This window comes from Lathamus discolor, chromosome 16 (assembly GCF_037157495.1).
Source record: "Lathamus discolor isolate bLatDis1 chromosome 16, bLatDis1.hap1, whole genome shotgun sequence".
Taxonomy (NCBI): Eukaryota; Metazoa; Chordata; class Aves; order Psittaciformes; family Psittacidae; genus Lathamus; species Lathamus discolor.
In genome coordinates, this window is record NC_088899.1 from 769,432 (window position 1) to 781,562 (window position 12,131).

The window sequence follows — 12,131 nt, forward strand, 5'->3', positions numbered from 1 at the left end:
GCAGCCCTGCCCTGGGCAGCCTGTTCCAATGCCTGAGCACCCTCTGGGGCAGGAATTGTTCCTCAGCTCCATCTAAACCTGCTCTGGTGCAGCTTGAGGCCGGTTCCTCTTGTCCCATCCCTTGTTCCTTGGGAGCAGAGCCTAGCCCCTCCTGGCTCCATCCTCTTGTCAGGCACTTGTAGGGAGCCATCAGGTCCCTAGTGAGCCTTCTCTTCTCCAAAATAAAATGGGGAGAGCTTGTAAGGGAAAAGCCTGAAGTGCTTTGAGTATGTTTTTCCCTCTCTGCAAAAACAATGCCTGTGATGTTATTCAAGTAGCTGTTTAGTGATATCACCCAAGAATTGCCCACACACATCGCTCCTCTTCCTGCATAGTCACACATCAGCAGGTGAGGTTGCCCTGGCAGCCTGTGGCTCTAAAGGCTGCTCCGTGCTCAGCTGAGGTGGGTTTTCGAAGGATCTGTGCACACTGTGTGGCTTCTTAGTTTTCTCTCTGAGACCTCCAGTAATGTCTATGAGTGCTGACTGCTTACAGAGGAGTCCAGTGTCTTCTTGACTTCTTCCAGTGTCTTCTTGACTCTTCTTTCACAGCAGTCAGCCAATAAGCCCAAGAATCCTTATACAGCATCCCTTGATAAAATCATGATCATGTCCATCCTCTTTCATTTAGTCACTCCTGCTAGCAAGAATTAATTTTAGACTCTGATGGCTTTTGTCAGTAGATCTCAGAATAAAGTATCAAAGGTTTATTTTATTTTGTACTCGTCTGGGCAGTAGGTGGAGTGTATAAAATGGGGTCTCCTGGAGCAACGTCATTGCTTCAGCCTCTTCCTTGAAGTAGGCTTTGGAGAAAGTGTATTTTTGCCCTCATCTCTGACAGAAAGCAGTTTCCTTTCATCCTTGAACATCCTTCAGGCTCTGGTGATTCATGCCCCGAAGCACCCTGCAGAAAAACAACTTTGTTGACCTGTTCCTGCTTCTGGGGTTGGCAAATGGTCCTCACCTGAACCTCCCCAATGCAGCACATCAGCTCTGATAGGTGACGGAACCTCCCTAGTGAGGGATGCTCTCTTCTGTAGGTGATGTCAAAGCACTAGTGGAGGATTGTTCTTGTTTCTTTGGCCTCAGAATTGTTCTTTGCAGTGAGGAAATGGTGAGATTGGAATGGGAAAAGCTGGGAAGCTGACAGGGCTTTGATAGCTGTAACTTTTACCTTGCTGGTTGTCTCACTCTTGCTTGCAGCGTTACTGATGTGTTAGCAGCCTGAAGCCAAAAAGACTGATACAGCAAGGGAAAACTGTCATTCTTTTGTTCTTTCTTTTCCTCTTTCTTTTTAGGGATCAAGAGTCTCAACTGAGCATGCTAGGGTTTAGATCTGAGGTCCATAATCTCATGTGTTTGGGAAGAAATTGCTGGCTTTAGTTGAAGTGTTGCTTTAAAGTTTAACTGTTGTGGTTTAAGTCCAGGCCGTTAGTCAACCACGCAGTCCTCTCGCTCACTCCCCACCTTTCTTCCCCGCCCCAGCTCCCAGAGGGATGGGGAGGAGAATCAAAAGAATGTAACTCCCATGGGCTGAGATAAGAGCAGCCCAGTAACTAAGGTATAACACAAACCACTGCTGCTACCACCAATGATAATAATGATAAGGGAAATAACAAGGGAAGAGAATACAATACCACCCGTCGATACCCAGCCTGACAGAGCAGTGAGCCAGCCCTTACAGGTAACTCTCCGTTACATCCTGGGCACGACGTGCTGTTGTACGGAATACCTCTTTGGCTAGTTTGGGTCAGGTGTCCTGTCTCTGCTTCCTCCCAGCTTCCCCTCCTCCCTGGCAGAGCATGAGGCTCAGAAAGTCCTTGGCCAGACCAAACATTTGAGCAGCAACTGAAAACATCCGCGTTATCAGCACTGTTCCCAGGGCAAAAATCAAAAACACAGCACTGCACCAGCCACCAAGGAGAAAAAAATGACAGCTACTGCTGAACCCAGGACACTTAACTCTCCTTTTCACTTAGACTTTTAGTGGGCACAAGGTGGGAAGTTCCTCTTGATTTAAACGAGAAATATCAAGTATCTTCTGCTTCTGAGAAGTGCTCTTTGGAAGCTGGATTGCAGACTGACACAGGACATCCATAAAACCAGGGTCAGAAATGGTGTGTTGCTTTAGGCTTCTTTGGTGTTACTTTGTGTGTAGGCTGTAGGGTTAGAAATGCACCTTATGCTTTCATGAGGAAGACTCAGCTGCTTTTGTTTTCAAATACAGTTTCCATTGCCTGCATGGAGAAAGATTTGTTTTGCTAAGCGGAGTTTGAACATAGGACTATGGCAGACGCTATTAAAGATCAGAGCAAGTAAAATACTCATCTGCTTCTTCCATCTTCTCACTGGAAAATAATTCTTCTGATTTCTCTAAACCAAGAGAATTACAAACGAGAGAAGTGTTTGCCCCCCAGAGCTTAATGTGCCATGTATTGCTCAAACAGCACTAAACTTCTTAAAGGGAAAGAGAAGAAATATTGGAGAATATGGAGCTATTGCTCAGATAAGATTGGTATAACTTTGGATAACCTAATTTTGTGTGGATTGAATTACTTTAACATCACAAAGATGGAAGAACTGCTCCACGTACCCATTCCTGGTCACAGTCAGTGTGAATCTGGCTGGAAGCCATTAGCTCAAGGAGGAGAACTCTGGTGTACATTCATATTACTGAAAGCAGATGTGGGCTTTTGGCTCAAGCCAAAATTTCAGGGGATAAAGGAATTTCTCTGTCTTCAATTCTGCATTGGTCAGAAAGGATGGGATAAATAAATACTTGCGCTGGGAAGATGGCTTTCAGGACTGCCGTGTCTGATAGAGATGCTAGTGCAGCCTAGGAGTGGTAAGAAAATTAATCCTGCTGCTGCCTGCATGCAGCCACATACCTGCTGCAATTGTGGATGAGAAGCCTACAGCTTCACAGAATCATAGAATGGTCTTGATTGGAAAGGACCTTAAGATCATCCAGTTCGGACCCCCTGCCATGGGCAGGGACACTTCACACTAGACCATGTTGCCCAAGGCTCTGTCCAGCCTGGCCTTGAACACTGCCTGAGGGTTTTGAGTGTTGGCTGGTGTGAGGACACACAATTCCAAAATGATTGCTTCATGGTGACTTAGAAAAACTCAGCTCCCCTGTATCCACAGCAGAGCATCACTGTGAGGTACCTCTGGCTTCGTGTGCAGTAATTCATGAGGAGATGTTTGGTTTACAAGCATGATGGTGGCCTGGGTTGTGATATGCAATAGTGTGTGATGTACATAGGTCCCACCCTTCAGCAAAATTATTATGTAGTCAAGACAGGTCTAAGCTTTTGCTTGCAGGCCATCAAATTCTTAGTAAAACTGATTTTGGAATGTGAAAAGTGCTGGAGAAATCCTTGTGTGCCAGTGAATGGAGGAATGCTAAGCCCTGATTTTCTTTCTTTCAAGAAATAAGAATTCTCTAAGAAGGCAAAAGCTTTGTGTGGCTTTTAGTTCTTCACTTCCCTTTTCATTAAGAGGGGAGAAAAGAAAATCACATCAGCACCACCCTCTGTGCTGGAATGAATCCTTCTGCCTGACTTGCAGAGATTTATAATAGAAATGCTGACAGACCTTTATTTATAATGGTGTGAACAAATCCATGGTAATGGGCCTCAGAAAAGAGAAAGTGCTTAAACTTTTAGATGTCTGAGTATGGGAAATGGATGCAGAGACTTTCCAGAGGAAATGTTGTCCCTGGAATTGGCGCAGGACGTGTGCATCATTAAAACACACCCAGGAGGAGACCAGGAACCAACGGGTAATGCAAGGACCCTACTGAACAATTTGCACACCCACATGTGAGGTATCCCTGCCCATGGCAGGGATATGGAACTGGGTGATCTTAAGGTCCTTTTCACCCCAAACCAGTCTATGATTGTATGATTACAGTTTTATGTCTTCATTTGCACTATGTGGACCCACAAAATCCACTTCTGTCTACCTCTGTTCTAATGGATCATAGAATCATAGAATAGTTAGGGTTGGAAAGGACCTCAAGGTCATCCAGTTCTAACGCCCCTGCCATGGGCAGGGACACCTCACACTAAACCATCCCACCCAAGGCTTCATCCAACCTGGCCTTGAACACCGCCAGGGATGGAGCACTCACAACCTCCCTGGGCAACCGATTCCAGTGTCTCACCACCCTAACAGGAAAGAATTTCCTCCTTATATCCAACCTAAACTTCCCATGTTTAAGTTTTAACCCATTACCCCTTGTCCTGTCACTACAGTCCCTGACAAAGAGTCCCTCCCCAGCATCCCTATAGGCCCCCTTCAGGTACTGGAAGGCTGTTCTTAGGTCTCCACGCAGCCTTCTCTTCTCCAGGCTGAACAGCCCCAACTTTCTCAGCCTGTCTTCATACGGGAGGTGCTCCAGTCCCCTGATCATCCTTGTGGCCTCCTCTGGACTTGTTCCAACAGTTCCATGTCCTTTTTATGTTGAGGACACCAGAACTGCACACAATGCTCCAGGTGAGGTCTCACAAGAGCAGAGCAGAGGGGCAGGATCACCTCCTTTGCCCTGCTGGTCACGCTCCTTTGGATGCAGCCCAGGATACGGTTGGTTTCTGGGCTGCGAGCGCACACTGCAGCCGGCTTATGTTCATTTTCTCATCGACCAGCACCCCCAAGTCCTTCTCTGCAGGGCCGCTCTGAATCTCTTCTTTGCCCAGTCTGTAGCTGTGCCTGGGATTGCTCCGACTCAGGTGTAGGACCTTGCACTTGTCATGGTTGAACTTCATAAGGTTGGCATCAGCCCACCTCACAAGCGTGTCCAGTTCCCTCTGGATGGCAACCCTTCCCTCCAGCATATCAACCGGACCACACAGCTTGGTGTCATCGGCAAACTTGCTGAGGGCACACTCAATCCCACTGTCCATGTCAGCGACGAAGATGTTAAACAAGACCGGTCCCAACACCGATCCCTGAGGGACACCACTCGTTACTGGTCTCCAGCTGGACATTGAGGCATTGACCACAACTCTTTGTGTGCAGCCATCATGCATCTTGAGTGAAAGCAGGGACTGATGGTGGATCTGCTGCTTGGTCCCTCCCTGTCTGGGTGTTGCTGACTACGTTGTGAGGGAGGATTTGTGGCACAGGTGACTTTTGTCTACAGGTTATCAGCAAGTTTTGCTCTGGAGAGCAGCACTGAAATGTTTTGGCTGAGGGCAGTGTTTCTTGAAGGCTCCTTCATCTTGTTTTGTTCAGCTGTAAATGAGGTATTGACGTACTGAACTAAACAAAACCAGCCTGTATAGAATTGTCAGTAATGGCTCTTTATCTTGTCCAGTTTAACCTCCGAGGTAGAAAGTAAGAAAGAAATATATTTGTAAAACTGGGAGGGCAGAGTGTGGGAGGAAAACGCAGCACGTGGTCTGCAATCACTGCAGTACAGAGGGAGGGCAGCATGAGATGCATCCAAGCCCTCAGATCTTTTTCTGGCGATGACCAGGACCAAGTACTATGGAAGAAGACCCAGATGTCACACAGTCAATATGATAAACTGTGCAGAGAGAAACTGTGATGTTGGAAAAACTTCCCAAATGTGTTGATGGTCATGTGTTACTTTACTTAAAGTTTAATTGTAGAATCAGACTGGTTTGGGCTGGAAGGGACCTTAAAGCTCACCCAGCTCCAACCCCTGCCACGGGCAGGGACCCCTTCCACTGGAGCAGCTTGCTCCAAGCCCCTGTGTCCAACCTGGCCTTGAGCACTGCCAGGGATGGGGCAGCCACAGCTTCTCTGGGCACCCTGTGCCAGCGCCTCAGCACCCTCACAGGGAAGAGCTTCTGCCTAAGAGCTCAGCTCAGTCTCCCCTCGGGCAGGTTAAAGCCATTCCCCTGTCCTACAGGCCCTTGTCCAAAGCCTCTCTCCAGGTTCCCTGCAGCCCCTTTAGGCACCGGAGCTGCTCTCAGGTCTCCCCTTCAGGAGCCTTCTCCTCTCCAGGCTGCCCCAGCCCAGCTCTCTCAGCGTGGCTCCAGAGTAGAGCTGCTCCAGCCCTCGCAGCATCTGACAGTCACAACAGGAACATGACCAGCTTAGTACACTATCTGCCCCAGTGATATACTCGTCACTGTGCTGGTTTGCTGTACCTTGAAGGTGCCGTGGATGCAGGACTCAATAGCTTCTATACAGAGGCAGCAAGCCTCTGTTTTGCTGGGTGGAACAACTTGCAAAGCTGAAATCCCTGTGTTTGAGTAGCTCAGGCAAAGAAGCCCAGTGCTGTTCAGGCTGCTGGGCTGCAGTCTCTATGCTTTCCCAGTGCCTGTGTGTGACTCACTGCCACCCTAAGCCCATGTGCTGTACGCCTGGGAAAGCTGAAGCTGGTTCATTTAGTTACTGCAAAGCCCTTATCTTGAATATGATTGATGGTATGGTTTAAAATGGAGACATCATCACAGTGAGCCTCAAATACCTTTTCTATTAGCGGTGAGGTACATGAATACCCCTAGCCTGGGAAATCCTCCCAATCCCCCGTAAAAAGTATTTTCAGTAAGGAGGATTCTGTCCTTTCACTCTTGCATTTTGGAGACACCTGGTTTCTGTTATCAACCTTTGTCTGGGGAAGATTTGCTCTTGAATGAGTATGGCTTCTGGCTAATCTTTACTACTTTGAATCCTGCGGTAAGATCTTCTTTGGACAGAACTAGGTCGAGTGTATTTCAGTTGCCTCGTGTTCTTAAAATCAGTCTGTGAAAGAGTCCTAAATAACACATTGCCTTATTCGTAAACAGCCTGAGCAGATCAGGCTTTGCAGTATGTACAGCTGAAGCACAGTTCAGTGTGTGTGACAGTGATGTGTTACTCTGAGCTGCAAACTTATCAAAGGGCTTCACTGCATGAATCACTGGCAGGAAGAAAATACACTGCCCAGTTATTGGAGCCTCATTTGTTTAATGAGCCTACAGTAAAATGAAAGCTCCAGCCCTGGGATGGGTTAAAAGCAAATTGCATGGCAGAGTTTTCAAATCTGTAGCAAAGCAAAGCTTTTCGTTGGGCAGAAGAAACATATTTTGCCATTAGTTCTGATATTACAGCCTGTGTAAACTGCAGCATCATAAAGTGTGTGGAATTGCTGGAGGACTCCTGTGAGCCGTGGAGCTGGTGATTTCTGCTATGCATGATTGGGAGCAGAATCCCATGTATAATACCTGGGGCTTGACCTGTGAAGGAGAATTTAAAAGATATTAACAGTGTTCCAATTACCTATAATTGTGAATAAAGTAAATGACCAGTATTTTAGTTGTTTGTCTTGCACTCTGCACACCCTAGGTAATAAAAAGCAAATTTTTCTGGCTTCTGCCTTCATGTAGTCTCAAGTTCTGGGTTCCAGCACACTGTAGGGAGCAGGTTTCTGAGCTGGGAGCCAGGACACTTTTTTTTCTTACTTTAGCAATGAGCTGTTATTTGGCAATTTATTTCTTCACAGCTATACACTACAGCTGCCATATCCTAGGAGACAAGGCTTATGGGTTGCTTCTTCACAGAAAGGATCTTTAGTTTCAACTGACTTTAGTGAATGCTAATATGGGACAAACTTATGAAAAGTATTCTTTGTAACCAACTATTCTGTTTCAGAATTTTTCAGTGCATCTTGTTCCCATCCATATATTCCCTTAGCTACTGCTCGGATATAACCTTAAATCTTAGAGTTAGCTTTAGATGCACATATACCTATAGGTTATTTATAATTATTGATCCTTAGAGCAATAACTCAGTACTTTCATAAACCTCGTGCCTGCTGCAGCATGCATTTACTATTGAAAATACAATTTTGGTGCTGCAAAACTATATCACATAGGGAAAACTGACTGGATGTGGCTTGGCTGGGGGAGCGGTGAGACTGAGGTGCTTGGGTTCTAATTGAGTCTGCTTGATAACCTGGAAGTAACCAAAAATTAACACTGTAGTGTTCACTTGGTGTTAACTCTATAGTATTAATTTAAACTATATCACTTTGTTGCTTTTGCTGCAGTTCTCCATCAGTATTTGACTCCATGGTTGTCACTAGTCTTTGCCATGCCTTTGATGGCATTCTCACCAGAGAGGGAAAGGGAGGTCATGGGGACCATTTTCCAGCTACACCTTTCAAAAGCAGATTGTATGGATTCTCAAACTGAGAAATGGTGTCAGCTCCTTCCAGCACAGTTTCATTCCCTTTTTGCTTTCCCTCTCTGTCTCCACAGCTGTGGAGTCGCTTCATTCCTTGAATGACCAGATCTCCCATTTCATCGTCAACAAGTCAAAAACACTGGATGAAGATGAAGATGCCTTCTTGCCCAGCGAGAAGGAATCCCTCAAAAATGCCATGATGTTGATGAGGCACCTTCTTATGGATGCACAGGTAGGAAATCAATAGCCTCCCATTTGTTAGGACACAAGGAAGGCACATTACATAGATCCAGAGGCAGTACATCATTTTCATAGACAGTTTTACCAGTGGAAAACATTAGTCCCTGACTCTTGTTTAAAACTCTTTGGCTCCTGAAATGTGCAGCTGTGTGAAAGGCCTCTCAGTGATTGGAGCATGTTGCTTGTGATGGGCCTGGATCTCAGATTTAGGGTTGAGAATTGCTCAGAAGTTTCAGGAGAAAAATGAAGCAATACCCATTGATGGGAATCCAGCATCAGCCCTAGCAAAAGAAAGTAATTTTGCCACTGAGCATCTGTGCTGAATGCCAGTTTTAGAAGTGCCAGACACATAACTGAGCTGTTGGTTTAGCCATGCTCTGAAATGCCAGTTAGAAGTCATGAAACAATGTGCAGAAGTTTCTTTGTGCCTCTGCTGCTTTGACATAGTGTGCTTCCTTCATCCTATAAAAAGACCCCTTCGCAATATTCAGTATATATATTCCCTTTTGGTCTTTATTTGTAAAGCCTGGATTGAAAATGGCAGCTTGTAGTGGAGGGTTGTTTTGGAAACAGAGTGTTCTCCCTCCCCTTCTCCTCTGGTAAGCCCTAAACCCTCACAAAGCAGGTCTGAGACTGTCCTAAGCTCTCCAGGACTGGGATCACACAGTCTGCCCCCACGCTCGGACCACTCTCAGGGGGGATTTTTTGGTTTTGTGAACATCTTATTGGTATTTCCCATGTTGCGGATTGTGCTCATTGCCTCTTGATAGACATGTAACAAGGAAATAGAAGAGGAGGAAATTATTCCTATAAGGATTAGCAAAATAATAATCTTCAGGGTTTTGCTGATTGCTATCCTGTGCTAACCCTGGCTTGCTGTTGCAAGTACCAACATGTGTCGGTGCTGGTAGTGTTACTGCAATTACCAGTGCTCCTTTAACCAATGTGTCCCCAGAGCCCAGGTTTCTGTCACTTGCTGCTAGCACTTTACAAGTGTCCAAATGGAGGATGCAAGCAGAGAAAGCTGTGTATTTTTGTGGTTTACTCCCATATCCTCCCATGTGGAGTCTGGTGGTTCTCTTATCTGTTTCTCTCACTTTCAAAGCCTTTGGTTCTAATTACTTTGGCTGGTAGAGATCTTGGTGCATGCAGGAAGCGGCCTGGGGATTCCTGCTATTAGTGGCATATGTGTTTTAAAGTTGGATATATTTGCACGGGGAGTCAATCCCGGCTTTGGAGGCTGTGGAATGCACAGTGAGCAAACCATTACAACTGTGCTCAGGATTTCATTTCTATGAGTATGGTGTTTATGTCCCTGTGGTATATCTTGAGACAAGTCACCTCCATTTACCCCAAACCAATGGACAGAATACTGCTGAAATTTCACAGAGAACACAAAGGGTTAGATTGTGCCTTTGGATTTGCTCCCATAGCCTGTGCTGGAGGTGGGAATACACTGGGGAGTCAGGCAGGAGAGTAGGCAGGTGCTTACAGGCATTTGCATTTTGCAGATTAAAATAAATAAGGGGCAAAAATGCACCTATTGATAATCTCCTTGTGCAGGAATCCTTTTTTAGCACTTGAGAATTGCTCTGCTACTTATCAGTTGTCCTGCGTACATGTTAAGTGCCTGTGATAGAGTGACTGATTAAGGAAATGCTATTAACAATGGGGAAATGTCAAGTGCTCCTGCATCCTCCTGATGTGCGGGGATCCTGGATCGCTTCCCAGAAAGGACAGGACTGTTTTCTGCCTGAGAGTTCCAGGTTGGAAGGATGACAGGGTGAGAAGTGGTAGTGGTGAGTTAAAGGATGGAACTATACAAATGACAGCATCAAGTACAAAAAACCCCAATAAAATGAGGAAACGTGGCTGGCAGCAAGCTACCTAAACAGGAATATCACCACCAGTGTGTGCATATAAAGTACTTACCAACCCTGACTGCAGAGTGCCCTATGGCTCTAATTACACAGGAGGAAAAAACATCACCAACGCAATTATTTTCCTTTCCTGACCTGATCTCATTTCTTCCCAGCTAGTGTTTTTTATGGGAAGATGGAGCCCTGCAGCTCTAACCAAGATTGATTGTGCAAGGCTCTGTGCAAAGATGAGCTGAAATCCAGTGCTCGAACCTTTTGCTCCCTTTTCTCCTCTCTTAGTGTGGACCTGATTTTGGCTGGTAAATAATCTCAGGAGAGAACATCCACCTTGAAGTTTTGGGTAGGAATTAGCTGGGCTGCTAACCCACTAGAAGTGATGGAGCAAAGGGGACAGTTAATGGCCATTTCTCACTTCTCTGACACTATGAATCTGCTTTGAAAGCACAGCCAGTGGGGATGATGTCTCATGTTTGCTGTCTTTATGATGTGGAAAGAAATTATACGAAGTTTAATAACCCTGCCTGGACACCAGCAGGCCAGAAGATCTACCATGGATCTAGCTTTGATCTTCAGTCATTTTTCTGGCTTAAGATGAATCATTAAATCAGTCAAACATAGTTTTCCACTATGGAAAATGCTGTGAGCATTTTTGGACCAGGCTGTGCTGAGGACCATGTGCATCTGCCTGTGAAGCTGCACTGAGAGGGTGGCATAACAAGGGTGCTTATCAGCATGGAGAAGAGCAACAGAAGCACTGGAGGGGTTGTTCAGGGTTTCGCAGCTGTATTTTCTCGTAGTCAGAATGTGAACTCCATGCTCCTGAGAGTCAGCCCAGTCCCTTCATTAGGCCATATTTATTTCTCCCTCGGCTTCTTGGATGAACTTCTTTGCCCATCTGTTTTGCCAGTTTACTCTACTTTTTACTGATTTTCATGCCTCTGTTTTTGCAGTAGTGGTGTACAAGCACCTGTGGTGGTAGTGACTATGGCTTTATAGGAGAAATCTGCCATGTTGGATGTCACTTATTGGTAAACATGGGATAGAGAAACAGATAAAATGGGGGGGAAAATCATCTCCCACACGTGATAGGGCTCTCTCCCTGGGAAATGGGGCATTCCCTTGCATATTTTGCACTCTTCCTGTCTCTGTAAATGTCATCAATGTCAACTGAAGTAGCACTGGCAGGATGAGTGTGAGCATGGTGCTGGGAGCTGGCAGAGAGGCGGCTGCTGCTATGTCAGCCCCGTCAGCAGTATTAAACTGCATGCGGGGCTAGGTAATAAGCTCTGTGGAGTCTCTCAGCAATAGGCTGTCCGCTCAGATTCTGCCCAGGGAAGACAGTGATTTAATGAAAGTCATTACAATCTGCGGGGATCTCTTGACCCTGGTGGTCTCCATCCATTAAGCACCCCAGATAGGATTTCTTCATCACGAAAATACCCCATTGGAGGGACTGCTCACTCAGCTGCACGCTTGCTGCTGGGCTGGCAGAGCTCTGGAAAGGGAGCATCACCCTCCCTCTGAGTGAGGGTAGGAGCTTTGTAGCCGCATTGCTCCTTTCTCATATTTGTTTCAGGTTTGCAGCAGCTTCCTGATGTCAGGCTGGAGGTACAAAGGCATCACCTTCCTCTAAGCAGTGCTTAGCAAGTCATCATCTGCATAGCAGAGCTGAAAGGGAGGAGAAATCCGAGGGGAAAATTGAAACAGTATTATACGAACTAAAAGGTGTACTTAGATAATGTGGGTGCATAAAAGCAGATGGAAAGAAAAGGTGCACTTATTCTATGACATGTTCCATCCTCCACATGGTATAGGAATGAATAAACAA

At 46.0% G+C, this 12,131-nt stretch overlaps 1 protein-coding gene across 1 annotated transcript in view; it reads left to right on the forward strand.

Moving 5' to 3' along the window:
• The first annotated feature begins 8,328 nt into the window (after positions 1-8,328).
• Positions 8,329-12,131, forward strand: part of KAZN (kazrin, periplakin interacting protein) — a 171,330-nt gene continuing 167,527 nt past the window's right edge. Inside the window, exon 1 of the mRNA XM_065696814.1 lies at positions 8,329-8,415. Coding sequence (XP_065552886.1) covers positions 8,380-8,415 — 36 coding nt within the window. The 5' untranslated portion in view covers positions 8,329-8,379. The remainder of the gene's footprint in view (positions 8,416-12,131) is intronic.